This window comes from Tyto alba, unplaced genomic scaffold, assembly GCF_018691265.1.
Source record: "Tyto alba isolate M040663 unplaced genomic scaffold, T.alba_DEE_v4.0 Super-Scaffold_200000146, whole genome shotgun sequence".
NCBI classification, from domain to species: Eukaryota; Metazoa; Chordata; class Aves; order Strigiformes; family Tytonidae; genus Tyto; species Tyto alba.
The window spans coordinates 390,708-418,392 of record NW_024881288.1 but is presented as its reverse complement, the minus strand read 5'-3'; the positions used below and the strand labels follow the sequence as shown (position 1 = coordinate 418,392).

Sequence of the window (27,685 nt, the reverse complement as noted above, 5' to 3'; positions counted from 1 at the left end):
GGAGAGCTGGGCTTGGAGACTGGATTCCTCTAGTCCCAGCAGTGCCCTGTTTCCATCATCCAGCTCAAAGCGGTGCCAGCACAGGTCAGATGAGACCAGGGCTGATGGATAGAGCAACTCTCCTCACTCTGAATTTTAGGACAGCCCCTTGGTCTCTCAAGAAACACAATGTTTCAGTAGGAGTTCAGCAGAAATACCATAAATTTCTGCCTTAAAACCACTCCTCATGTATAGTGGTGCAACAAAAACAGTTTAAAAAACCCAATATCCCCACAGCTATGCCTTGCAGTAAGGTGAATTGGGAGCAGAATGTTGAACATGAGTGGATTTAATCTGTGATCACACATGTTCCGATTTATCTATGGCTGTCTGGCAGGACTGACTCGTCCAGAGCTCACAGCAGAACTGGAGGACTTGGTTAAAAGGGAGAGTCAGTCACTGAGAGATATGAAGTAGGTTTTATCTCAGATAAGTCTACACTAACATTTCAATGTCTTTTCCTCCATGGACAGTGCCCAATGACCAGTGGAAGCAATTTTTCAACAGTAGCTCCATCACCCAGTTCCTCCTCCTGGCATTTGCAGACAGACGGGAGCTGCAGCTCCTGCACTTCTGGCTCTTCCTGGGCATCTACCTGGCTGCCCTCCTGGGAAACGGCCTCATCATCACCGCCATCGCCTGCGACCACCACCTCCACACCCCCATGTACTTCTTCCTCCTCAACCTCTCCCTCCTCGACCTGGGATCCATCTCCACCACTCTCCCCAAAGCCATGGTAAATTCCCTCTGGGACACCAGGGACATCTCTTACTTGGGATGTGCTGCACAGCTCTTTTTCTTTGTCTTCTTGATAACAGTAGAGTTTTCTCTTCTCACTATCATGGCCTATGACCGCTATGTTGCCATCTGCCAACCCCTGCACTACGGGACCCTCCTGGGCAGCAGAGCTTGTGTCCACATGGCAGCAGCTGCCTGGGGGACTGCATTGCTTTATTCTCTCCTACACACTGCCAACACATTTTCCCTACCCCTCTGCGGAGGCAATGCTGTGGACCAGTTCTTCTGTGAAATCCCCCATATCCTCAAGCTCTCCTGCTCAGGATCCCACCTCAGGGAAGTTGTGATTATTGTGCTTAGTGTCTGTTTAGCTTTTGGGTGTTTTGTTTTCATTCTTTTCTCCTATGTGCAGATCTTCAGGGCCGTGCTGAGGATCCCCTCTGAGCAGGGACGGCACAAAGCCTTTTCCACGTGCCTCCCTCACCTGGCCGTGGTCTCCCTCTTTATCAGCACTTCATTTTTTGCCTACCTGAAGCCCCTCTCCATCTCTTCCCCATCCCTGGACCTGGTGGTGTCGTTTCTGTACTCGGTGGTGTCTCCAGCAATGAATCCCCTCATCTACAGCATGAGGAACCAGGAAATCAAGGATGCCCTGAGGAAACTGGTAACAGGATGAATTTCAGAAACAATAAAATATGTGTCTTCTGTAGATAACTCTAAATGTAACTGATTACATACAGGATCTCAGTCTGTAGTTTCTAGTTGGGTCTTTTGGGATTGATTTTTTTTGTTTTCTTTGTTTTACTTCACATTATGTTCTCTGCTAAAAAGTGTGTCATTATTTTTTCCTGTTCTCATTAAGTATCTATCAATCTTTTGTGTGAACCAGAGTCTGTGTAAATGAGGATCCATGCTCTCATTGTGGTTAAACAAAATAAAGGACACTGTAGAGACATGCTTTGAGATCCTTCCTCCAAGTCGTTCTCTGGACCTGCCAGGTCAGCCCTTGTATTGGTCTAAGATGTGAGTGGTTTTGTGCTGTGGTCAGCGTCCCACGGTGTGGAAGTCCTTTAACTGCAGGTAGGGACAGGCAGTGGGCACTTCTGTGACAGAGCTGGCCTTCATGACAGCATTTCCATCAGACAAGGGGATCTTCTCTGGGCAGTGCATGAAGGCTTAGGTCTTCTTCCAGAGTTGCTTTCAAGACCATGCCCAGGAAATAACCCAGGAGAGAAATCACCAGTGAGGAGTGGAAGCGTGTGTCTGTGTGTGCAGGGTAGGGGCACACAGCAGTGTTCTTGTACAGCCAGGCTCCTGTGAGAGACCTGAAGGAACAGCAAAGTGGGGACTAACCTGTGCCCATGTGCGCTGGGCACCCTGGGGAAGTTGCCCCAGGACAATTGTCACAGATCATACAATAACAACCACCATTTACAGCACAGGTCTCTCACTGCAGAACAGAGAGGTTGTTTATCCTTCCACAGAGTGACACCAAATGATTATGTCAGAAGTTCAACTTTGCATTTTACAAACCATAAACCTGCACATCATGTGTGTGTGGTGAAATAAATCTGAGTGAGCACAAAATCCATCAGCTATTCCTGGGGGTGCCATGAAGGCCTGTGACACTGACTGTAAATTGAAGTCACTTCATGTAGAGAGTCACATCCCCTGGGGAACCCCCTGAATGCAGGACTGGGTTGTGCTTCCCTGAACCACGGTCCCTGTGTCCATTCCTCGTGCCTCGGGGCATCTCCCACGGGTGCAGAGCAGGGCAAGCACCGCAGGGCTGAGGTGCCTCCCAGCCTCTGGGGGTGGCAGCAGGAGTTCAGAGAGACACTATGGCTCCTGCAGTGCACTGCCTCTGCGTGTGCAAGGGAAGGACTCGTGTCTCTGAACAGCCCTGTGTGTAGGTGTATTGAACTAAAAGAGAACAGATTCAGACTAGATATAAGGCAGAAAGTTTTTACAATGAGATTGGTGAAACCCTGGAACACATTGTCCAGAATGATGATAGATGCCCCATGCCTGGAATAATTCGAGGTCAGGTTGGACAGGGCTCTGATGAACCAGCTCTAGTTGAAGATGTCCCTGCTCATTGCAGGGGGATTGGACCAGGTGACCTCTAAAGGTCCCCTCGAACCCAAACCATTCTGATTCTGATCCTATGAACTCTCTAAAAGGAAATGTCTTCCTCTCGACCTTTCCCATCCCACAAACGTGCTCAATATCACACCCTACTAAAACAATGTTTGCGGCATTGGACACCATAGGCCTGCCCAAGGCCTCCCTACTGAGATAAAACAGAAGCACAAAGCATTCATCCCTGCAGGTGGAACATTATTGTGCACCCTGAGTGCAGGCCTTGTCTTTCCTGAGAGCTTTCCTCAGGTCCTCCCTGACCTCCCTGTTCTGCAGGCTGTAGACGAGGGGATTGACCAGGGGCGTGAGGACAGTGGCAGAAGAGGGAGAGCACTTTGTTGAGCTGCCTCAGCGGGGCTGTTCTGGGCAGCAGGTAGACAGTGAGGACGGTGCAGGAGAAAAGAGAGATGACAATGAGGGGAGAGGAGTGGGAAGAGAAGGTCTTCTGCTGCCCATGCTGGATGGGATCCTCAGGATGGCAGCTATGATGCACACATGGGACGCAAAAGCAAACAGGAAGGGGAAGACAACGCTCAGGAAAGACAAGATGAAGGATGTGAGTGTGACCACGCTGGTGCCACTGCAGGCAATCTCCAGCAGAGAGGTCACAGAACAAGTGATCAGTTGCCCTGAGGCCACAGAACTTCATTTGGGATAAGAAGACTGGGACTGTTGCACACACCAACATAGCCAAGGTGCAACCACCAGCTGAAGGCAGACCTTCCAGGTCATGAAGCCTGCATAGAGCAGGGGCTGGCACGTGCCCAGATACCAATCATAGGCCATCATGGCCCGCAGGTAACACTCGGCAGTTGCAAAGCAGCCAGAGCAGTGGAGCTGAGCCATACAGCTGTGAGCAGAAATGGTCCCGTCCCCATTCAGCAAGCTGGCCAGCAGCCGGGGCAGGAGGGTGGAGCTGTAGCAGGTCTCCAAGGAGGGCAGATTGCCCCAGAAGAAGTACGTGGGGGTGTGCAGATGCTGCTCTGACACCACCAAAACAGCGATGAGGATGTGCCCAATCACAGTCATGATGAGTGACAGGAGGAAGAGTGGAGTCTGGAGTGAGGGCACATTCCCCATTGCCCTCAGCAGGAACTTCGTGGGTGATGTCTGATTCTCCTCTTCCCATTTTTCCATACAGCTTTGTTTCTCTTTCTTCCCCGACTTGCCAGGAAGGAGGCCTGTGACAGAACAACTGCATTTCCACACTAAGTAAAAGAACTGTGATGGACATTACTGATTAAAAAGGTTACAAAAAAAAAAAAAAACAAACAAATCTCATCTATTTTCCTTTGTTCATAGTCTATTTTTCTCTCTCCTTAAACTAAATTAAGGGACCTGGGTTCTGCAAGACAACAGACCCACTTGTCCCAAGAGCAGTCCCTCTGACCACAGGGCTGACTTGCCCCATGGAGCTGCCTCTTCCTCATGCTGGAATGCAAACATCATGTGCATTTGCTCACATTTTGAGATCCTGCTTTCCTGTGCTCGGGGGATTCTCAACATGACCAGAATAGCTGTTTAGAACTGAGATCCTCTGTGCTCTTCCAAGGAAAACCAGTGCCATGATATGAAATAAATTGTTTCTGTGAAAAGATCAAGGCAGATGTCCTTTCTCAAACTGGGAGAAGGCTGAGCACAGTGCTGGGTGAGTGGTCTCAGCTCTCAGAAATGCTGCCCTTCTGAGGAGAGCATTCCTGCCCTGAGCAGGCCAAGTTCTTGCATTGACAAGGAGCAGGTCAGGAGCTTCCAGCTCAGACAAAGGGAGTGTTCAATGGGATCATGACAAAGGATGCTTGATACCACACTGTGTGTGAGACAGTAAAAGAAAAGGTGAGAAACAAAGAGAAAAAAAAAAGAAATTAAAGAAAATTATAAATGTGTATCAACCAGAAATCTCATGAGAGACTTTGTGCAGGGAGGAAGGAAAATGCCAGTGAGGACCACTCACTCCCCATGCTCACCTCCTCGGCACAGGGTCCCCAGGGATTTGGGGCTGCCCCCCTGTACATCCAGCCCAGCAGCAGGACCTGGCACAGCCAGCTGTGCTCGCAGGGCTCCCTGCTCAGCACTGCCGGGCACTGGGAGGGGTGTCCCGGGGGTGCCTGGGGCTGAGGTGGGAGAGTAGCAGGCTCAGGGCCATGGGCGATGCCCGGGACATGCCTGAGGGCACAGCCAGGGAAAGTGCCTGCCTGAGAAGCAGCCTCACCAGCTGTGCTCCTTGAAATACATGGTGCTCTCAGTGTTGTCAAACCCACCTCCCAGCAGAGAATGTTTGTCTTCTGGAAGAGAGGAAGACAAACAGCTTTATCAGAGCTGACAAGGATGAGTAAAGCCCCCAGCCCTCCCCACTGGATGAGTGAGAGTCCATGTCAGAAAGCTGAGGGTCTGAGCTTGTGGAATGGTGAGGAAGGGAGAGAAAAAGGAGAAAGCTGAGAAAGGACAGAGCCCTGTGGGAGGAGAAGGGCTCAGGTGATATGGACCCACAGACCCTGGTCTGACTTTTCCCCCATCCCAGCTGAGGTGGGTGAGTGCCAGGGCTGGCTCCAACACAGCCCAGCCCAGCTGGAACTCAGCACCACCAGCCCCTCCCCAGCATCTCTGCTGGAAGTTACTGGGTCTCAGGGTATCTGGGGAAGGAGGGAGATGGGTTGGGGACCTGTGCAGCACAAGACAGGGCTGAGACTCAGCTCTCACTCAGACACTTTCCCTGCACAAATACCCACAGCAAAATCAGCAGTTCCCTGACTCGGGACATCCAGCACCCATCTGCAATGCTCAGCATGAAGGGTTGGCCCCTGTGTTGACGGTGCCTGGGAACAAAGACCTGGGGCCTCACTCTCTGCCTCTACCCCACCACATCTTCCCTTCCGTGATCTCTCTGCAAACCCTGACTCAGATCTAATGCCCTGCTCTGCCCTTGCCTTTTTCTCACCACATCTTGAGATTGACATGCCAGCAGCAAAATATGTCCCCTGTTCTGCACTGTGACCTGGAGCTTATAGCACCAATAATTCCTTCAGAGACCCAGGCACAGCTCAGCTCTCCCCAGGCACTGCAGGGAGGAAGCATTGCTAAGCTAGTTCTCAAATCAGGCTGCAACTTCTGAACTGCTGGAAAGGCTGGAATCTGTTGTGGCAAGGCCTGCCTTTCCTGACAACCCTGAGTACTTTCAACTCCAGGTGAGGCTTCTCTAGAAAGTAGACTCAGGCAAGGAAATCATCAGGATTCAGCAAAACTCATGACAGAACCCTATAGGAGATACCCAGAGTATAACCCCCATCACCTCCTTGAATTAGACACTAAAAATCTCCACACACTGGGCTAGTTTTTCAAAACCAGACTTTTAAAGTAACAATACAGTCTAAATACCTCAGTGCTGAGAGACAAGTTTCAAAGAGAAACAAAAAATATTTGAAGCTGTATCATCTGGATTTACAAATTCTTTATCAGCAGAAAGGAAGTCCCATAGCCTACGGGATGTTTCATTAGCTGGTCCTAGGGAAATTTGTTTCTTGGGCCTCTTGGCTCCAGCCTGCTGCATTCACATTGCTGGCAAGGGTATAATTTCCAGTTAAGGCATCATATTTTTGCCCATCCTGCCTGGAGATACAGAACAGCTCTTTCACACATCACGCAGCATCTGAATGAAGATGGAGGTAGTGTGAATTTAAATGCTTTGGGCTCAGATGAAATCTCAAAATGTGATCTTGCATGAAAACACCTTTTTCAACTAGGCATAAGTTACACAACTGTGAGTCCAGATCTAGTTTGCAGAGTTTCTCACCTCTCTCGATAAGGAGGGTATGGTGCTGGGAAGAGGGGAGCACATTTTGGTTTGCTAAATCCCTGATGAGTGTCCAACCTTTCCTTCCCTTGGCCTCTGCCATCTCATTCCCTGAGATGTAAACACCATGAGGCTTCTGTCAAGAATCCTTCAGATGTTAGCATGATTTCCCTAAGAGTAGCAGTACCTGAAAGAAAGAAAGAAACAAAGCAAAGTGAATTAATTAAGTGTAAATTACTGCAATGTAGCACTCTGCTTGCTTTGTAGACATGCTGGGCAATGTCAATTCAATCAGTATTTGCAATGTAAGCGATCCTCAAGTAGCCCTTCCAAAGCAGTTCACATGAAGGCTGCTCTTGTAAAAGTCTCCTTTTGTGTCCCCAGGAGGCATGGGCACTGCTGATTTCCCTCTCCAGAGAGTGGCAGAGGCTGGATCCCCTTCTCAGGACAGACTCCTTGCCAGGAACACACAGGCATGGGGGTAGCTCACCTGGTTTTCACTGGCAATTCACTCAATATCTCTTTTGGTGCACTTGCTGTTTTTCTTTGACAAGTCTTAAAAACACTGAATAATCAGAAAAAAAAAAAAAAAAAAGAAAAAAAAAAAAAGAAAAAGAACTAATAGAAGTTAATCATCAAGACAGGGAGGCTGGAACCAGATGACCTGCAAAGGTCCCTTCCAATCCAAACCATTCTGTGATTTTATGACAAGCACCAACCTAAACTGTTGCCTGTCCCATAGAGGAGCTCCATAAATGTGAGGCACATTAAACAGGCCATGCCTCACTCCCCATTTTCCCAGTCAGTCACAGAATCATAGAATCATTTAGGTTGGAACATATTCTTAAGGTCATCAAATCCAGCCATTAAACTAACACTGCCAAGCCCACCACTAAACGCTGGCCCTATGTGCCATATCTACATGTCTTTTAAGCACCTCCAACAATGGTGACACAACCACTTTCCTGGGCAGCCTTTTCCAATGCTTTATAACCCTTCCAGTAAAGAAATGTTTCCTCGTATTCAATCTAAACCTCCCCTGGCGCAACTTGAAGTCATTTCCTCCTGTCCTTTCACTTGTTACATAAGAAAAGAAACTGGCCCAGACCTCACTGCAACCTCCTTTCAGGTAGTTGTACAGACCGATAAGGGTGCTCCTGAGCTTGCATTTCTCTACTCTAAACACCCCAATTCTCACAGTTGCTCCTGATAAGACCTGTGCTCTAGACCCTTCACCAGATTCATTATGCTTCTTTGGTCACACTGCAGCACCTCAATGTCTTTCTTGTAATGAGGGGCCCAAAACTGATCCCAGTATTCAAGGTGCAGCCTCACAGTGCCGAGTACAGAGGGATGATCACTGCCCTAATCCTGCTGGCCACAGCATTTCTGATACAAGGCAGGGTGCTATTGGCTTTCTTGACCACCTGGGCACTCTGTTCGCTCATTTTCAACCAGCTGTTGACCAACACACCCAGGTTCTTTTCTGCTGTGCAGCTTTCCAGCCACTCTTCCGCCAGCCTGTAGATTTGCATCGGGTTGTTGTGCCCGAAGTGCTGGCCCCGACACTGAGTCTTCTTGAACATCATACAATCGGCCTTTGTCCATCACTCCAGCCTGTCCAGACCCCTCTGTAGAGCCTTCCTAGCCTCCAGCACATCAACACTCCAGAACAACTTGGTGTTGCATGCAAACTTACTGATGGTGGACTTAATCCCCTCATCCAGATCACTGATAAAGATATTAATGAGAACTGGCCCCAATACTGATCCCTGGGAAACAGCACTTGTGACCGGCCACCATCTGGATTGAACGCCATTCACCACCACTCGTTGGTCCTGGCCAGATGCCCAAGTAAGGACATTACATTGTGGATGGCTGGTTTGATGGAGGGGTTCAGAAGTTCATGGTGAATGAATTTTTCTCTGCAGGCAGATCAGTAACACATGGAATACTGCAAGTGTTCACCCTGGAATCTGTCCCGGCAAACATCTTTACCAAGGACATGGAAGAACTGAAAGAGTGCACTTTCACTAAGTTTGAAGATGCCACTGAATTGTGGAAGTAAGGGCCAATACACTGGAGGGCAGAGTTGCCATCCAGGGAGATCTAGAGAGGCTGAGATGTTGTGGATTAATCACAATAGACTGCTTAGGCTCACACAGCCACTCACTCACTCCTCCCCAGTGGGATGGGGGAGAAAATCGGAAGGGTGAAAGTGAGAAAAATAATGGGTTGAGGTAAAGACAGTTTAATACATAAAACAAAGCTGTGTGCAAGTGACAAACACAATAAAGAAATTCATTCACTACTTCTCACAGGCATGCAGGTGTTCAGGCATCTCCAGGAAAGCAGGGCTTCATCATACACAGTGGTTATTTGGGAAGACCAGCGCTGTCACTACAAACATCTCCCCTTCCTGCTTCCCTGTAGTTTTGATTGCTGAGCACAATGTCATAGAATATGGACTGTCCCTTTGGTCAGCTGAGGTCAGGTGTCCCAGTTGTGTCCGCTCCCAGCTTCTTGTACACCCCCAGCCTGCTTGTTGGCACGGCAAGTTCCCCCCATTATGATGCCAGTGAGAGCAATCAGTTCATTGTCCCCCCCATAGCCCCAGCAAGACATAATCTCATAATATACAATTTGCAGGCTCCCCCAGTATCCAACACTTTCCCAGCCCCAGCTGAGTCCCATGTGGGGATTCACAGACAGCCCTTCTCTGGGGTCTGCCAGGGTCTGGGCCAGGAGAGAGGCTGGGAAGGGATGGCTGGTCCCCCCATACAGGCACTGAGACCAGCAGGAGGATGGAGATGGTTTAGCAGCAACGCTCACCCATAAACCTGGGTGAGCAGCCAGTGCTGGAAATGACCAGCGAGATAGGCTGGGGGGTGCTGCAGAGCTCTGGGCACTCACCCCACAGCCCCAGCCCCTCGGAAGGTCACAGCAGCTCCTGGGGCACAGAGGGCTCTCAGCCTCCCCATCAGCCCCAGGGCTGGGGCCAGCCATGGCATGAGCAGACACAGGCCAGCGTCTCCCTCTCTCTGCTGCTCTTCTCTCCAAGATTGCCCAGTGCTGGCAGCCCCTCTGTGCCCGTCCCTCTCCCCAGCACAAGACTCCTGCACTGGGGGCTCCCCAGGCAGCTCCTGTTGTGCCAGCCAGAGAAAAGCTGCCCAAACTGGTGCCTCCAGAAATAGGTCTGCTCTTGTCACGGGATGTCACCTCAGGCACGGCCCTGAGCTGGCGGTGCTGCTCTGCAGGGCAGTGGTGGCTGAAAACCACAGGGAGATGGTCCCAGGGAGATCCCCATGGATCAGCCATCATTGCCATTGCACTGGGCACCCCCACGTGAAGGGGCAGCACAGGCCTATTCCCTAACACATCCCCCCATGCCCTCCTGCCCTGAACCCCTGGAGAACCCAAGCACAGCAGCACACTCAGAGGGGCAATTTCCTTCAGCCTGTTCCTGACCTCAGCTTTGGAAGAAGAAACCAACCTCCAGAATCAGTACTAAGAAAATCCCTTTTATTATGGTTATGTTGCACAGGAGGCCAGCTGTACTGTCCTACCAGACACACGCACAAAGGTCTCTGGGTCAGAGAGGCTGGTTCATGTTTCTGAGGAAGAAGAGTTACTGCAGATATTTCTAGAAAAAAAAAGATTTAGACAAATAAAATGATCAATGTACGGTAGGTTTCAGAGATGAATTTGAAACACTTCTGAAAAAAACAAAGGCACTTTATTGCCTCTGAGAGGAAGCTAACTGAATCAGCTTCTTCAGTGCATCCTTGATCTCCTGGTTCCTCATGCTGTAGATGAGGGGGTTCACTGCTGAAGGCACCACTGAGTACAGAAATGACACCACCAGGTCCAGAGATGGGGAGGAGATGGAGGGGGGCTTCAGGTAGGCAAAGATGGCAGTGCTGACAAACAGGGAGACCACGGCCAGGTGAGGGAGGCACGTGGCAAAGGCTTTGTGCTGTCCCTGCTCAGAGGGGATCCTCAGCACAGCCCGGAATATCTGTACATAGGACAGCACGATGAAAAGAAAACAGCCAAATACTAAACAGGCACTAACCATGATAAGTCCAACTTCCCTGAGGTAGGAATCTGAGCAGGAGAGCTTGAGGATATGGGGGATTTCACAGAAGAATTGGTCCACAGCAATTCCCTGGCAGATTGGTAGGGAAAATGTGTTGGCAGTGTGAAGGAGAGAATTGAACAGCCCAGTGCCCCAGGCAGCTGCTGCCATGTGGACACAAGCTCTGCTGCCCAGGAGGGTCCCGTAGTGCAGGGGTTGGCAGATGGCAACGTAACGGTCATAGGCCATGATGGTGAGAAGAGAAAACTCTGATGTTAACAAAAATAGAAACAGAAATACTTGTGCAGCACATCCCAAGTAAGAGATATCCCTGGTGTCTGTTAGTAAATTTAACATGGCTTTGGGGAGAGTGGTGGAGATGGAGCCCAGGTCGAGGAGGGAGAGGTTGAGGAGGAAGAAGTACATGGGGGTGTGGAGGTGGTGGTCGCAGGCGATGGCGGTGATGATGAGGCCGTTGCCCAGGAGGGCAGCCAGGTAGATGCCCAGGAAGAGCCAGAAGTACAAGAGCTGCAGCTCCCGTGTGTCTGCAAATGCCAGGAGGAGGAAGTGGGTGATGGATCTGTTATTTAACATTTGCTTTGTCTGGACATATGAGCCTGTTCAAGGAGGAAAGATGACAACACATTAGGGTATATTTCTCTCATAAATATCAACACCCTCTGTCCTTATCCCATCCCTGTCACTACATGGCACCCCCTTTTTTGAGATCTTTCTTCAGCTCTGTAGCTGGAGCTGTGGTAGGTACTGGACAAGTATTTCATGTGGGGAAGGGTTTTTGCATGCTGTCTGCCAAGGAGTCAGCTCTTTGTGTGACTGTCAAAAAAACCTGCCCTATCCAAGAAGGGCTTGTCAGCATTTGCTCTACCAGTGGTGAGGAATGGGGAAAGCAGAAGACAGGCTGAGAGGGTTTTCTGCTGCACTCAGGGAGATCAGAGTGAGTCGAGTGAGGCAAGAGGATTTTCTGTGCCTTAGTGCAGAGTGAGGGCAGCTGGTCTGTCTTTCTGTCTTGTTCCCAGCTGCCCTGAATTGCATCTTTCTGAGTTCAAGTGTGATTATACTCCCCTGTTACCCTGAAAAGCAACCAGACACTGCTGAGAGCAGAGGGATCCACTGCAGAGCAACAGATGACTCACCCTTTCTCCAAGTCTCAGCACCCCACTTTAGCCAATGACACCCACGGCTCACAGAGTCCCCTGGAAGCAGCAGACAGCTGGGATGGACACCCCAAGGAGAGAGCCAAGGGTCTGAACCATGGAAAATTCTTAAGGGAGAGCCAGCTCCTGGCCCAGCCTCACAGACTACATTGCCCAGAACTTCACAGCTTAGAGGAAAGCTGGGACACCTCATTGCTGGGGGCACATCTGCAGAGGAGGGCTCACAAGAGCTGTGCCTGACTCTGCAGCTGAAACCCCCCTTCCCAGAGAGCTTGTCAGCAACACCAAGGGCATCTGAGCAAGGCAAGGAGAGGGACAGACGGGCACTCAGGAAAGCCTTTCTCTTCTCCAGCTCTGCACAGCACCTCCCAGACAGCAGCAATGCAGGACAGTCGCCCTCAGGCCCTGCTCAGCGGGAACTGGGCCCCTGGCAGCAGAGATGCACTTCATCCCTTCTGCTGGGCTGCTGGGCCAGGAGGTGACTAACGGCCAGGAGCCACGGGCTAAGGGCTGTGCTGGGTGGCAGAGGAGACAAGAGGAGTGTTGCTCAGGGAAGGAGTCTGCCCTGCAGCAGGGTTTCCCTTAGCATTTCCCTCCCTCCCTGCCCAGGTCTCCACTGCCTCCAGCTGTCCAGGCTGGCAGTTCTGTCTTTGAGCCCATGTTTCCTCCCTGCCAGTGCTCACAGTCCCCATCCCAGCCCCTGTGAGCACAGGTCTGCCCTGCAGCCTCTCTGTGTGTGCAGGGCTTAAAGCACAGCCCACGCAAACCTGATGAAAATGGAAAGGTGATGATGGTGTGTTCAGTAGGCTGGTGGGGGCTGAAGGCACTTACTGAGGTTCATATTAAATATCTTTGTGAAAGCTTAAGTGTGTCAGCCCCTGCTCTCATCTGCACAGCTGAGTTTCCTTTCCCACCATGAGGAGCTAGGGAAAATTGGAAGCAGAGAGTCCAGAAAGAACAGAAACAAACAGAATATCTCTGAGCTGAAAATATTTGTGACAAGTTCCCTGTGAAATGAGCTGGGCATGAGCTGGAGCTGTGAGCATCCCCGATCCATACAGCAGCAGCCTCTGGAGAGCAGAAGGAGCCTGCCCTGGTGGGGGTCTCTCCTTCCCCCCACAGCTTCTCCCCACAGCGCCATGGGGAGCTCCCCGGGCAGGCTGAGTGCTGACCCTGGCAGGCAGCAGAGTCCCTGCCCCAGCACACAGCCCCCTGGGGTGCAGGGACCCTGCTGGGAAGGACAGCCCTGGGCACCCCTGCCTGCACACCCGGCTGCACACCCCTGCAGCCGGCCCCGCCAGAAGGCAGCCCTCATGCCCTGGCCCTCGCAGGGGGCACCAGGGAAGCCCTGCTCGGGAGCAGATCCTCCTCCTCCTCCTCCTCCTCCTCCTCCTCCTCCAGGCAGGAGGCAGATGCCTGGCGGCTCTGCCGCCTTCCCCAGATCCCTCCCTGAGCTGCAGCTGCATTGCCCTGCACCCCCAGACTTACTGTGGCCAGGGCCCTGACGCTTTCTCCTCCTCGGAGCTCTCAGCAGCCTCCCAGCCCAGGCTGCCTTGAAGCTGTGTGTGCCTCGCTGCTCTGCCCTGGGTGCCTGCAGGCAGTGCCCCCAGCCCTGCTGCGCTTTGCAGAGGAGCTGCTCCTGGGCAGAGCTGTCTCTCTGCAGCGCTGCCCACTTGCCAGGAGCTCCCTCCGGCCCAGGAGCCCGGCCCAGCTCAGCACCACAGCAACAGCCCAAGGTAGTTTAATGACCCCTCAAGAGGGGTTGGTGACAAGTCCATGAACCTCAGGCAGTGAGAAGAACCTGAAGAAACCTCTGAAAAAGTTGGATTCAAACTCCAAAGTTTCTTGTGGCTTTAATTGTTTCCACTGAGGGCCACTGTTGATAAAGCCTCCCCAGGGTCTTGTTAGAGCAGAAATCTGGAGGCAGTGATGACAGTTTCAGAAAATCAAGGGAAAGGTGGCTCTGAAGCTATGTAAACCTGAACGTGTTGCATTAAGGCAAAGGGCCAGGCCCTGTGCCCATTAAACACATATCCATGACGTGACCCCCAGCCCCTGGGAAGGGAGATCCTGTCCCTCCCACATTCCTCAGGGCTCTTCCTGGGGTAGGGGCTATGGAGATGTGCACCTCCCAGGCTCCTGAGGATGCACAAGGAGGCCATGAGGCCCCTGTGCTGCAAGGGACTGTGCCTCCTCACAGGCATCAGTGGCAGAGACAACAGCCATAGCCAAAATCGTGATGGGGTTGACTTTACTGGGGGCTTTCACCTTTCCCACAGCCCTCTGTCATCTCCACCACAGGCTGTCCTATGGGGTTGTATCCCCTGTGCTCTTTCCCTGCAGGCTGTCCTCATCCCCCCAGCTGTCTCACCTCGCTTGCACCTGAGCCTCTTCCTTCCTTTCCTGATCTCTCACCATCCTCCCTGGCTCTTGATTGAAACACAAAGCCTTGGGCTGATCCAGAATCCTTCTGAGTGATGCTTTGCTTTGTTGCTTGTCTCCACTCTGGCCTTCCCCAGCTGCACTTTGTGGCATTATTTCTTTCTCATGCTGTTTTCTACTATGAAGGAAATCAACATCTCTGAAACCTCTCTTCAAGCACTGTCAGTCTACTCCTAGACTGTCCCAAGTCTTCACTCTCCTACGACATTCAACCTCCCTATACTGCTCATGCGCTTGAGGCATCTGAACCCCATCTTGGGAGATGTCTAGGCACTTGCCAAGTTGTTTGTATTAAAATAGAGTGGTCATAGGCCAAGAAAGACCAAGTGAGGGTTTTTATCAGGGCCTGTATTGGCAGGAAAAGGGACAATGATTTTAGATTTAGATTTGATTTAGAGAAGAAATGTTTTACCATGAGACTGTGGAGACAGTGGAACAGGTTGCCTAGAGAAGTTCGAGGGAGGACACAACCATCACCAATTTGGGCAACCTGTTCCAGTGTCTCATCACCCTCACAGTAAAGAATATCTTCCTTAGATCTCAATCTAACCTCTTCTAATATTAAACCTTAACGTTTGACCTCTCCCTACAATCTCTGATCAAGAATCTCCTGCCACGTTTCCTGCAGGATCCCTTTAATTACTGGAAAACATCAAGATGGTCTCCCTGGAGCCTTCTCTTCTTGAGGCTGAACACCCCTAGCTCTCTCAGCTTGTCCTCACAGGGGAGGTGCTCCAGCCCCCTGATCATCTTCACGGCTTCCTCTGGCCCAGCTCAAGCAGGTCCGTGTCCTTCTTATGCTGGTGGTCCCAGATCTGGACACCGCACTGCAGGTAGAGTCTCATAAGAGCAGAGTAGAGGGGGAGAAAAACTTCTCTCAACCTGCTGGCCACTCTTCTCTTCATGCAGCCCAGGACACGGTTGGCTTTCTGGGCTGCGAGCTTACGTTGCTGGCTCATAGTCAGTTTTACATCCACTCCTACCCCCAAGTCTTTTTCTGCAGGGCTGCTCTCAATCCACTCTTTGCCCAGCCTGTACCTGTGCTTAGGATTGCTCCGATGCATGGCCAGGACCTTGAACCTGGCCTTGTTGGAATTCAGGAGGTTTGCATTGGCCCAGCATTTGTGCATGGTGGAGCAGGGGAATGAGAGGATCCCAGGGCCAGGTTCTGGATAAATGGAAGGTTCAAGTCCAACTCTTGGAGGGATCCATTTTGTCTATCTATTTAGGTACAGATGCTGCAGTACAGTAGCCTAGCATAACAACAGCCCACCCTTGTTCCCTTTCTCCACTGCCCATGGCTTGGATTGGCCTAGACACCTTCCTTCCACCACGGGTCTTCCCTTGACAATAATGCATTTATGGGGCAGGGAGGTTGCGTCAGTGCACGGACAGGTCTGGCTCTGACAGGGACCATGAAGCAGCTGCCAGGAGGTGACAGCAAGGACAGTTTACAAAAGACAAATTTATATGTATGGACCTCATTGTTTTTAGGAAGGCAACGCTTGCCTGGAGCTGGTGGTTGAAAGGAAAAGTCAAGAGTAAAAGGAAGAGTTTCAATTACACATTAGAGGCCAAGGTTAAGAAGGAAAATACAGGGCTGCTGATGAAGGGTGAGGGCGATTTAATAACAGCAGAGACAGGTGGGGAAGGGGCACTCAATGCCATCTTAGTTTAATTCTGTACTGAAAAGGTCTCCTGGCCTGTGTGCTGAGGGAAAGGGCTCAACGAGCAGGAGAGCATGCATTGGCAGGAACCTCAGGCAACCCAGCAAGGCCAAGTGCCCGTGTGTGACCCTGCAGGACATCCCCCTGGCAATGGCACAGGCTGGGAGCTGCCTGGCTGGGAGAAGCCCTGTGGGAAAGGTCTGGGTGGGTTGGAGAGGAGGCAGCCGTGTGCCCTGGCAGCAAGGGAGGCCAGCTGCACCCAGGACTTTGTGGCCAGCAGGACGGCCAGGAGATCATGAGAGGGGCTTGTCCTGGTTACTGTGTCCGGATTGCAGATCCCCAGTACAGGAAGGATGTTGGCAAGCTGGAGGGGGTTCAGTGAATGGCCCCCAAGACAGGCCGGGGCTGGAACACTTTGCCTGTGAGGAGAGGCTGAGGGAGCTGGGCTTGTGCAGCCTGGAGAAGGGAAGGCTGAGGGGAACCTCCCTGCAGCCTCTCCACACCTATGAGGAGGTCTTGAAGAACACAGAATGGGGTTCTCCACCACGGAGCATGTTAAGAGGCTGAAAGAGGAAGTTTTGGTGAAACAGGGGATGTTCACCCTGGAGATAACGAAAAGATTTTCCAGCAGTCTCAGGGCTAGTCCTGAGCAGGGTGCCCATGAGCCCTGCCTGCCCTCCTGTCTGCCATGGCTGCTCAGGTCACAAGAACAGAGGTGCCCCCAGAATCAGAATGCAGGTGGGCCTTTTCCACCTGCCTCAGCCCTCCCCTCCCCAAGGAGGTCGTTTCTGTTGGGTGCCTTAGATGCACTGGATGACCTCAGAATGCCTGCTGGCCAGCATGTCTCCTGAGGGCCAGTCAGGCTGCTGCAGTGGAAGCCACCTCATCATCATCACCATTCCTGCCACCTGCCCTTGACCTGTCTCTCCCTGTCCTCTCTGTCCCTAGCTTGTCTCTGCTGGGATGAGTGGTTTTGTGATGCACATGTTGGCCCCAAATTGCTGGGGCCAGCTGCTGGCCAATCAGGCTCCTGTAACAGTCATGGCCTCACAATCACCACCACCATTGATGTTGCCTTTGCCCATCTCTCCCCACCCACTCCCTTGACTCCTCCTCTCTCCTGCAGCCCACGTTCAACAGCCAAACCCAGCCCCTTTCCTGGCCTTTCCCTCTCCCCTGCCCCACAGCTGGACAGAACCAGCCTGGGACATGGTGCCTTCAGGCTTTGCAGTGCTCGTGCATAATGACTGTGACAAAGCCGAGATCAGAGTTTGTGCTGTGCAACACACCCCATCAAGAAATGACGCTGTTAAACAGTAGATTTGCAGTGGTGGCAACCATGCAAGAGGGGCTTCTGTCCAATTACTAATAGGATGTGCTACTACCAAGATGCATTTGGTGTTTCAAGCTGTCACTGGCAGAAGACCCATGAAATCAATCTGCAGTTGTGCCCTTGGGTCTTCACTCCGTTGGTGCTGGACTGGGGCTTTAACTCCAGCGTAATCTGCACTGGTCATGGCAGGAGAAAGACAGTTCCTACACCAGAGATCTACATCTTTCTTCCTGTTAGGCCAGCACTCACTGTCCTTCCCTCTGCTCAGAGGGTTTGCCTTAGCTCATGGATGAGCTTAATTAGATTCTACCTGAACATTCTGAGTTACTTTACCTATGGGTCATCCCCAAGAATGTGCTGGCAAGGGTACCAGGATCCATGGTGGCAGCCCACAGGAACCTAGGCCTTCCTGGAAGAACCTGTGACACTTGAAGAAGACTTATGCTTGAATTCCCAGACTCCAGTGAAGGCATTGCATTTATTGCCACTTATGTTAGTGAAAATATGTTCCTCTGCTAGAAACTGAGATGCTGTTCCATCTTTCTCTAGCTCATTTTCAAAAATCTTTAGTTCTCTTTCTAAATCTTGTGGTTGGCCAATATCTAGCTGCAGTTATTTAATTTGTAACCAGAGTCTGTGTCTGTGGACCCTAAGATCTTATGTTGTTTTGATTAAGACAGTTCACTTAATTTGGGAAATATCCCCTACTTCAATTTCTGGATGTCTTTTTGTATTTTCTTTACCTTCTCACCTGTTCCACTCAGGACAGACCTATTTCTGAATGCACCAGATTGGAGCAAGATTCTCTATTGCTGGGGCAATGGGAGAAGCCTGAGGAGCCCCTGGGCCAGGAGTCTTTTCCTGGGAGAGGGGCTGGCCCAGAGGGGCTTGCTGGCAGGGGACAATAAGGATGCCTGGGAGACCAGAGCAAGGGACACAGGGAGACACTGGCCTCCGTCTCCTCATGCCATGGCTGGCCCTCAGCCCTGGGGCTGATGGGGAGGCTGAGACACCTCTCTTTCCTTCCTTCACTCCCCACATGTGGATGGGCCTCAGGAAACATCCAGGAGCCTGGAGGATGCACAGACCTCCTGGGCTGAGGTCCCATCGCTGCAGGGGAAGAGGAAGGGTGTGTGAGACAGATGGGAGTGCAGGGAGAGAGTGGGGGGGGGGGGGGGGGGTGGCAGTGTGTGTGTAACAGAAAGGAAGATGCGAGGTGTGTGGCAGAGGGAGGTGTGGGTGTGTATCATAGAGAAGTGAAAGAGGTAGAGTTTTGATTTGGAGGCATCAGAAGAAGGGGGGTGTGCAGTTCAGTGCTGAGACATGGAGCTATATAGAAGATTGAAGTGAGGCTGGGTTCAGGGATAACTTTGACAATTGAGGAGCAATAGCAGGACTTTGGAAGAAGTTCCACAGGTTATGGGGAACTCACAGCAATTTGCAAAATAAAAGAGAAAACGACAGTTTTGTGTTTGAACAAATAGTGACTGAGGACAGAGTGTCACCAGTAAATCTTGGGATGCCATGGGATCAGAGTGAGGTGGGGAAGCAGGGGTGTGGGTTAAAATCTTCAGAGAAACAGGCACAGGCATAGGCAAGTGTAGGGCAGCCTGTGGTGGGAATGGCCCCTCCGATGTGACTGGGACCCCCCAACACAACTGAAAGCCTTGTCCTTCTGACGATGGCTGCTGTCTCTTCCACTGAGGTCCCTGAGAGCACACCAGTTCATTACAGCCACAGCACTTTTCTGCCTCCTCCTCTACCCTCCTCACAGCCTGGAGGAGTCCTCCCTCTGTCCTGCACTCAGCATCACACCCCCCTACATCTCACTGCCCCCAGGGAGAACCCTCAGCATCCCCTGAGGGGAAGGATCCCCCATTCCCAGGCTATGGGGGTCAGGGCTTGAACATCCTGTGTGAGGAAACGCATCAAAGGCTTTCACAGTTGCCTGAACATTTGATTTTCAGCCTGGCAGCAGTGCCTCTGCCTTCCTGCTTCACCACCCCCAGGGACAGGGACCTTGTCTCCTCATTCCCTCCATGGGCTCTCCAGTGATGGCCCTCGGTGGTGATCACTGACACCCTCAGGAACTTGGAGGGTTCCTGCTGACTCCGACTTCTCTAAAGGCCAGTTCAATCCCTTTCCAGGATCTGCAGTTCAGCAATTTGGCACCAGAGGGCTCATTAACATGCAAAAAGCCTGAACAAGTCAAGTCTCTTAGCAGAACTGAATTCCTCAATTCTTCTGGGTTGAATTCTTCTGAGGTTTGAGGATTGTAATCACAGTGATAATTTTTCAGTACTAAATGTCAATAAGAAAAAAACCTCTTCTTTTTCCACTAATCTTTATTTTTCTGCTTACACACTAAGGGATATGACCCAACTGCAATTGATACTGTTTCTAGAGCATCTCCTGATTAAGTCTGAATATGGAGGGAAGTCTAGACCCTGTATGTCAGACACCCTCTGGACAGTGTTTGTCCCTATGTCCAATCCCACATTTCTCTCATGGGACTTACAGCACCTTTGTTTCAATCTGAGTTTTCTCCACGCAGGTCTGTAGCTGCACGTTTCAGCCCATTCACACCAACTCCCACCTGCTGTACTTGGGAATCGAGGTGCACACAGACACAGAAGGATGATTCTTAATTGCCAAAAACCAAAACCAAATGAAGGCACGGTTCAGTAAAAAACAAAATACAGTCCTTTGCTCTATATTAATTCTACCTTACGTCTTCTGAAGTCCACTTTCCACACTGCAGGCGGCTTTAGAGCAATGGAAAATATATTTTCTGTCAAGCAGAGATACCAAGAAACCCCAGGGCATGCCCTGGCCCAGACTCAGTCCATATTCATTCATAGTCACTCACAAACCCAAGTGATGAGCTCCATCAGTTCACAGAGGGAATCAAAGAGACAGAAGATAAAATATGCTGTCTTCTGGATTTCCAAATCTGCACCCATCCCAGTATACCTGGGCTACAGGTGGGTCTGCAAGTAGGCTCTGCAGCATCTAGACCCACTCATTTCTCATTCACTTCCAACAGGGGACACCTTGGGTGCAATTTTCCAGGCCTCCTCTTCTACTCAAGTGAGAGAAATGACTTGTCTCAACTGAGTTGCTTTGGCTCACCGTGTCTGTAACCAACTCCTGCTCAGGAAAGTCTCCCATCATCCCGGGGTCACATTTTCCAGTCAAATGTGAGGGCTTCAGCTACCCCAGTGTAACTTGGAGGCCATAGCCACCACTTCGTGGGCAACTGAATCAACCCATGAATGAGGATGTTTGGTAAAATCTGAAACATATGCAGAAGAGTCATCGTTGTAATCAGTGTGTAAAGAAGATTTCATTTTTAGAATTTTTAAACCATTCTGTACATTCTCATACATTTTTTCATGGGCCATGGACAAGGATCAGCAAGCTGATGACACTTTCTCTCCCCCAATGTAAAGACAGAGTGATACATCTGGTTCCATTTGATGGGTAACATTTGAGTTTGGTCAAGTAGCCCCTGATTTGATTCCCCTCCACTATTGGCTGTTTTCCTCTAGAGTCCTGCCTTGAGGCACAATGCCATAGGAGAACCTCTTGGTGAAATATGAGGCAAAGAGGACATGAAGTATCTCAGCTCTATTGCCACCTACTCATACTATATTCAACTGTGACCACATATTACCCTTATTTCTTTTTGGACTGTTCCTAAAATTGTAAAATCTTTTTTTGTTGCCCTTGAATTCTCTTTCAAGTTTCAGATGATTTTTTGATACAGAAGATTGCGGTGCTTGGAGGATGCTGTCCTTGAAGATCACGTACACTTGGCTTTGCTGCCCATCAGTGCTACTGACAGTGGGATCCCCAATAAAACTCCCCAGATTAGACTAAATCTGCTCCACTGAGTATCGGCATCTGCAGTCTTCTATTCCCCTTCCTCACTGTCCTCAGGAGCTCAGACTCCGCTATCACTGTCCCAACAGCCAGTCTTCACACCCTTGACCAGCTCTTCCTTGCTTGCCAGTGTCAGCTCCAGGTTTGCATTGCCCTTGTTGGCCCATCTGGCAGCTGTGAAAACAAGCTGTCCCCAAACCGCCCGGACTGTTTGCATGCTGCTGTGTTCCTCTGCCAGAAAATGCCGGGGCCATTAAAGTCCCCAGTGAGGCCCAGGCTTCTCCAGCCAGAGACTTCCTTGGGGTGCTTCGAAAAGATTACGGCAGTTTCTCCATTCATGTCAAAACCCACAGGCTCCCTCTTCTCCTGGCTGAGGTCATCAGTGCACATTTGGGTCGTAGCACCTCAGGGGTAGCACCAGGCCAAGCTCTGACTTGTCTTAGAGAAACCTGGTACCAAGTGTCCCAGTCCCCATGTGTTCAGAGGCTTTGCTTCAGAGCAGATACAGGCCAGAGTTTGTGGTGATGGAAACATAAAGCTGAAATTGGATGCCAAGAGAGTGAGCAAACCGTGATGTCCCCAATGCCAGAGAAGTGCATCCCTGGAAAGAAATAATTTTACTTCAGTGATATCCCTTTTGCCTGTGAGGGCCTTTGTTGGAAGTGAAGTTATCCCTGATGACAAGATTTACCCAAGCACACTGTGAAAATGATTGGTCTGTTCCTTGATTGAATCATCAAGAGAGTGGGTGAAGACCTCGTGTGGGGGCATTTGTGTTCATGCAATGCCTGCAGCTGTTGGGTAGAGGAGAGATAGATCTTGCTTCTCTGGTGGCATCTGATGGCTGATGCCTCAAATCACTCTGTGATGGTGTCAGGGGTGTCTGTCTTACACCAACCCTGAATGGGAATTGCTTTCCTGTAGTTCCTGTGCTGTCCCTGCCAGCCCTGACCTCTAATGAAGCTCTGTGGGCCTGGATTTGGACATGAGATTGAGTAGATTCCCTGGATTCAGTAAGGCAATGTGGGGATGAACATGAAACCACTGCCAACGTCATCAGTGGCCATCTAGTAAATACAGCAGAAGGAGAAGAGAGAGACTGAGCTGTCCCTATAACACATGACTCCAGCTGCTCAGAGGAATAACTTTGCAAAATGCCTTGAACTTAATGAGAAGGGACAGGTTCAGTTGCCCTTATTTTTGGCATCAGCTGTCATTTCAGTTGGCCAAAGACAATTCCCAGCAGCCTCCAAGAGGATGCCCACAGATGCTGCCCTGCTGTCTCTGTGAACTGCTCCATCTGAGTTTGCAGGTTCCTGCCCATGACTTCAGCCACCCCTGACACCTCAGCTGTCACCAGGCATTTGTATTTGAACAGCTCACTCCTGGTCTCCCCCTTCATTAATTACCATGGGAGCTGAGCCAAGGAGCTCACCTGCAGGAGCACGTTTAATGATAATGTGAAGACAGGTAAGAGGAATCCCACCTCTTGAAATCATTGTGGCAGTAATGGCAGTGAGCTGAGTCTACTTTGAGTCTCAGGACAACAAACACAGGAAGAGATGCCTCGACTGGACTCAGCTGAATCCCTTCCTTCAGCAGGGGTAAAGGAGAACCCTATCTGTCCCTGTCTGGCTGTCCAGCCTAAAGATGAGTCAAGAAAAGGTGATTATTCGAGCCAACTCTTTCCCTGATAGGGGAAATGCTAGTACTGAAACTAAGAGTCTCTCCAGAGATGACGAAAGGAAAACCACTGACTGCATGAGGCTGTGTCACAGCAGGTTCCCTGGAGCCCCAGGGACAGCTGGAGGGAGCCCAGAGGGGCCACAGCAAGTGGCACCTTGGGCTGTTGCTGTGGTGCTGAGCTGGGCCGGGCTCCTGGGCCAGAGGGAGCTCCTGGCAAGTGGGCAGCGCTGCAGAGAGACAGCTCTGCCCAGGAGCAGCTCCTCTGCAAAGCGCAGCAGGGCTGGGGGCACTGCCTGCAGGCACCCAGGGCAGAGCAGCGAGGCACACACAGCTTCAAGGCAGCCTGGGCTGGGAGGCTGCTGAGAGCTCGGAGGAGGAGAAAGCGTCAGGGCCCTGGCCACAGTAAGTCTGGGGGTGCAGGGCAATGCAGCTGCAGCTCGGGGAGGGATCTGGGGAAGGCGGCAGAGCCGCCAGGAATCTGCCTCCTGCCTAGAGGAGGAGGAGGAGAAGGAGGAGGAGGAGGAGGAAGAGGTGCTCCCGAGCAGGGCTTCCCTGGTGCCCCCTGCGAGGGCCAGGGCATGAGGGCTGCCTTCTGGCGGGGCTGGCTGCAGGGGTGTGCAGCCGCGTGTGCAGGCAGGGGTGCCCAGGGCTGTCCTTCCCAGCAGGGTCCCTGCACCCCAGGTGCTGTGTGCTGGGGCAGGGACTCTGCCGCCTGCCAGGGTCAGCACTCAGCCTGCCCGGGGAGCTCCCCACGGCGCTGTGGGGAGAAGCTGTGGGGGGAAGGAGAGACCCCCACCAGGGCAGGCTCCTTCTGCTCTCCAGAGGCTGCTGCTGCGTGGATCAGGGATGCAGATTAGCCCCACCACAAAGCCAGAGGCAGGTTTTCAAGAAGCACATCAAGGCAGGGTCTACGTGGAAGGAAAGGGGCTTTCTAGGATCTGTGCCTACAGTTTTCTGATGTATTTGGGAGGGTGTGAATAGTAGTGGAGCTATGTTTGACCCAGACTCCTACAGCATTAGAGTGAGAGCTGTGAAGTTCTGTGAGGAAACTGCTTAAGTCCCTTCACCTGTTGCTTTGCCTACTGAAAGCCCCATCACTGCTGTGGTGTCCTCTTACAGCTTGACAACACATGGCTATCCCTGGGCAGTGTCCTGCTGCCAGGAGGGGTCCACAGGGCAGAGCTGAACACAGGGTGGATGGGATGTGGGCTGGCAGCACTGACAGGGAGGAGATAAGGGGACACAGAATCAGCTCCAGGCAGGGACAGCTCCAGGCACCAGACGCTTTGGCAGGGAGGGACAGAAACAGGCTGTCAGCAATGGCTCAGGGATGGTATTTGGGCACTGCCCTATTAGCCCTTCAGTGAAGGAGATTTTCCCTAAGAAGCCCCCCTGGTCTCCTCCCCCAGCCAGCACAGCCTCTGCCCTCCAGGCCCCGGGCTCCAGGGCAGGAGCTGCCTCCTCTGCAGCCAGAGCTGCAGCAGAGGAGACTCCCCCGAGTGTCCGTCTGTCCCTCCCTGGCCTTGCCTTCCTTGGCAGAAGCATTGGGGCATTTCTCCTTGTTTCTCCACCTGCCCCTGCTGCTGCTGCTCTGGTTTGCAGGCTCTCTGGGGATGGGGCTTTCAGCTGCAGCTCAGCCACTGGCCCTGCAGGTCCTACCATGCAGATGTGTCCAGGGGAGCAAGGTGCCCCAGCCCCTTCTAGCCTGAGGCTCTTGGGGAAAAGCTCTCCATGGGCTGCAGAGAAAGATGACCATTTTGCCAAACACCCCATCTGCTAGCAATCTAAAAGCTCAGAGATCTTCCATGGGGAGGGGATTTTTAATGTGGATTCCTCTGCTCTCAGCAGCATGGAGTTTCCTTTCAAGGGCAGAGCTGGGGGTGACCCTCCTCCAGATTCAAGAGTTACAAGCCCAGGGCAGCTGAGAGCAAGTCTGATGGACAGAGTGGCTCTCCTCACTCTGCACTGAGGTTCTGTCCATTTGCATCCCTGGGATCTCCACAGAACTCCTGAGTGTAGCAGAAATATCAAGGCTGTCTGCCTTCAAACCTCACTGCTCAGGTAAGACAGGGCAAGAGGTGAAAAATCAAGAAAAGCAGAGCCCCACAACTCTGCTCTGCAGCCGGGTGCCCTGGCAGGGACAGTGCTGAAATCTCTGTGATTTCATGAGGGGATTTAAGGAGAAATCACTGCGGGTTCCTCTCTGCCTGTTGGGGCACAGCAGGACTGACTCCTGCAGATCCCACAGCAGAATCCCTTGGTCCCCACTGCACCCTCAGCCAGCAAACAGCAGAGATATAGCCAGGGAGTGGCAGGAAGGCACTTCTGGAATGACAGATCTGAGTAGGTGGGTGTTCAGTGAGAAATGAAGCAAGTTTTCATCAGAGAAGGCAGTGCTAACCATTCATTGCCTTCTTCTCCTTGGGCAGGCCCTCATTACTCAAAGATGAAGCAAATGTCCAACAGCAGCTCAGTAACTGAATTTCTCCTCCTGGCATTTGCAGACAGACGGGAGCTGCAGCTCCTGCACTTCTGGCTCTTCCTGGGCATCTACCTGGCTGCCCTCCTGGGAAACGGCCTCATCATCACCGCCATCGCCTGCGACCACCACCTCCACACCCCCATGTACTTCTTCCTCCTCAACCTCTCCCTCCTCGACCTGGGCTCCATCTCCACCACTCTCCCCAAAGCCATGAGCAATTGTATCTGGGACATCAGGGACATCTCCTATGCAGGATGTGCTGCACAAATATTTCTGTTTCTATTTTTTATATCATCAGAGTACTTCCTTCTCACCATCATGGCCTATGACCGCTATGTTGCCATCTGCCAACCCCTGCACTACGGGACCCTCCTGGGCAGCAGAGCTTGTGTCCACATGGCAGCAGCTGCCTGGGGCACTGGGCTGCTCTATTCTCTCCTGCACATGGCCAACACATTTTCCCTACCACTCTGCCAAGGCAATTCCATAGACCAGTTCTTCTGTGAAATCCCCAAGATCCTCAAGCTCTCCTGCTCACACTCTTACCTGAGGGAAGTTGGGGTTCTTGCGGCTAGTGCCTGCTTAGGATTTGGGTGCTTTGTTTTCATTCTTTTTTCCTATGTGCAGATCTTCAGGGCTGTGCTGAGGATCCCCTCTGAGCAGGGACGGCAAAAAGCCTTCTCCACATGCCTCCCTCACCTGGCCGTGGTCTCCCTGTTTATCAGCACTGCCATCTTTGCCTACCTGAAGCCCCCCTCCATCTCTTCCCCATCCCTGGACCTGGTGGTGTCATTTCTGTACTCGGTGGTGCCTCCAGAAGTGAACCCCCTCATCTACAGTATGAGGAACAAGGAGATCAAGGATGCCCTGAGGAAACTTGTAACAGGATGATTTTCAGAAACAATAAAATATCTGCTTTCTGTAAATAACTCAAAATGTAACTCACTACATACAGGGTCATACTCTGTAGGTTTTGTTGCGTTTTATGGTTATGATTTTTTTTTCTTTGTTGTAATTTACATGATGTTCTCTGCTACGAGGTGTCATTATTTTTCCCTTTTCTAATTATTTATCTATCAAGCTTTTGTTTGACCCAGAGACTATGTAAATGAGGACCCATGCTCTCTTTATGTTTAAACAAAAGAAAGGACACTGTAGATACATTTTTCTTTGAGATCCTTCCTCCAAGTTGTTCTCTGGACCCGCCAGGTCAGCCCTTGTATTGGTCTAAGGTCTGAGTGCTTTTGTGCCTTGGTCACTGTCCCATGGTGTGACAGTCCTGTGACCGCAGGCAGGGACAGGCAGTGGGCACTTCTGTGACAGAGCTGGCCTTCATGACAGCATTTCCATCAGACAAAGAGATCTCCTCAGGGCAGTGCAGGAAGGCTCAGGTCTTCTTCCAGAGTTGCTCTCAAGACCATTCCCAGGGAATTTCCCAGGAGAGAAACCACCAGTGAGGAGTGGAAGTGTGTGTGAGTGTGAAGGGTGTGGGCACACAGCAGTGTCCTCGCACAGCCAGGACTCCGGCCAGGGACCTGAAGGCCCAGAAGAGCAGGGGCTGGGCTGTGCCCATGTGTGCTGGGCACCCCGGGGAAGCTGCCCCAGGGCAATCAGAACGGACTGGCCCCTCACAGCCACCACTGGCCTCTCATCTCAGATCGGAGAGGTATTTTGTCCTTCCACAGAGGGACACTGAAGGAGTAGGTCAGAAGTCCATCTTTACATTGAAGGAAGGAGATGTAAGCATGGACATCATATATGTGAGATGAGATTAACCCTGGTGAGCACAAATGCCATCAGCTATTCCAGGGGGTGCCATGAAGGCCTGTGACACTGACTGTGTCTTGAGGTCACTTCATGTAGAGAGTCACATCCCCTGGGAAACCCCCTGAATGCAGCACTGGGTTGTGCTTCCCTGAACCACGGTCCCTGTGTCCATTCCTCGTGCCTCGGGGCATCTCCCACGGGTGCAGAGCAGGGCGAGCACCGCAGGGCTGAGGTGCCTCTCAGCCTCTGGGGGTGGCAGCAGGAGTTCAGAGAGACACTATGGCTCCTGCAGGGCACTGCCTCTGCGTGTGCAAGGGAAGGACTCGTGTCTCTGAACAGCCCTGTGTGTAAGAGGAGTGCCTGAGGCCAGCTCAGCTGTGGGCACCTGACAGAGCCCTGACACTTCTGTGTGTGACTGCAGGAACAACCCCACCTTCCCAGTGAGATTCACCTCAGCTGCCTTG

The 27,685-nt window shown here is 51.6% G+C and overlaps 1 protein-coding gene across 1 annotated transcript; it reads left to right on the top strand.

The window, feature by feature from the left end:
• Positions 1-553: 553 nt before the first annotated feature.
• LOC122153573 lies at positions 554-26,345 on the top strand (the record flags this gene model as incomplete). Its single annotated transcript, XM_042793985.1, has 2 exons — positions 554-1,426; positions 25,344-26,345. Coding segments are annotated over 2 exons (1,875 nt in total), but the record flags the coding sequence as incomplete, so codon positions are not given.
• Positions 26,346-27,685: the final 1,340 nt, after the last annotated feature.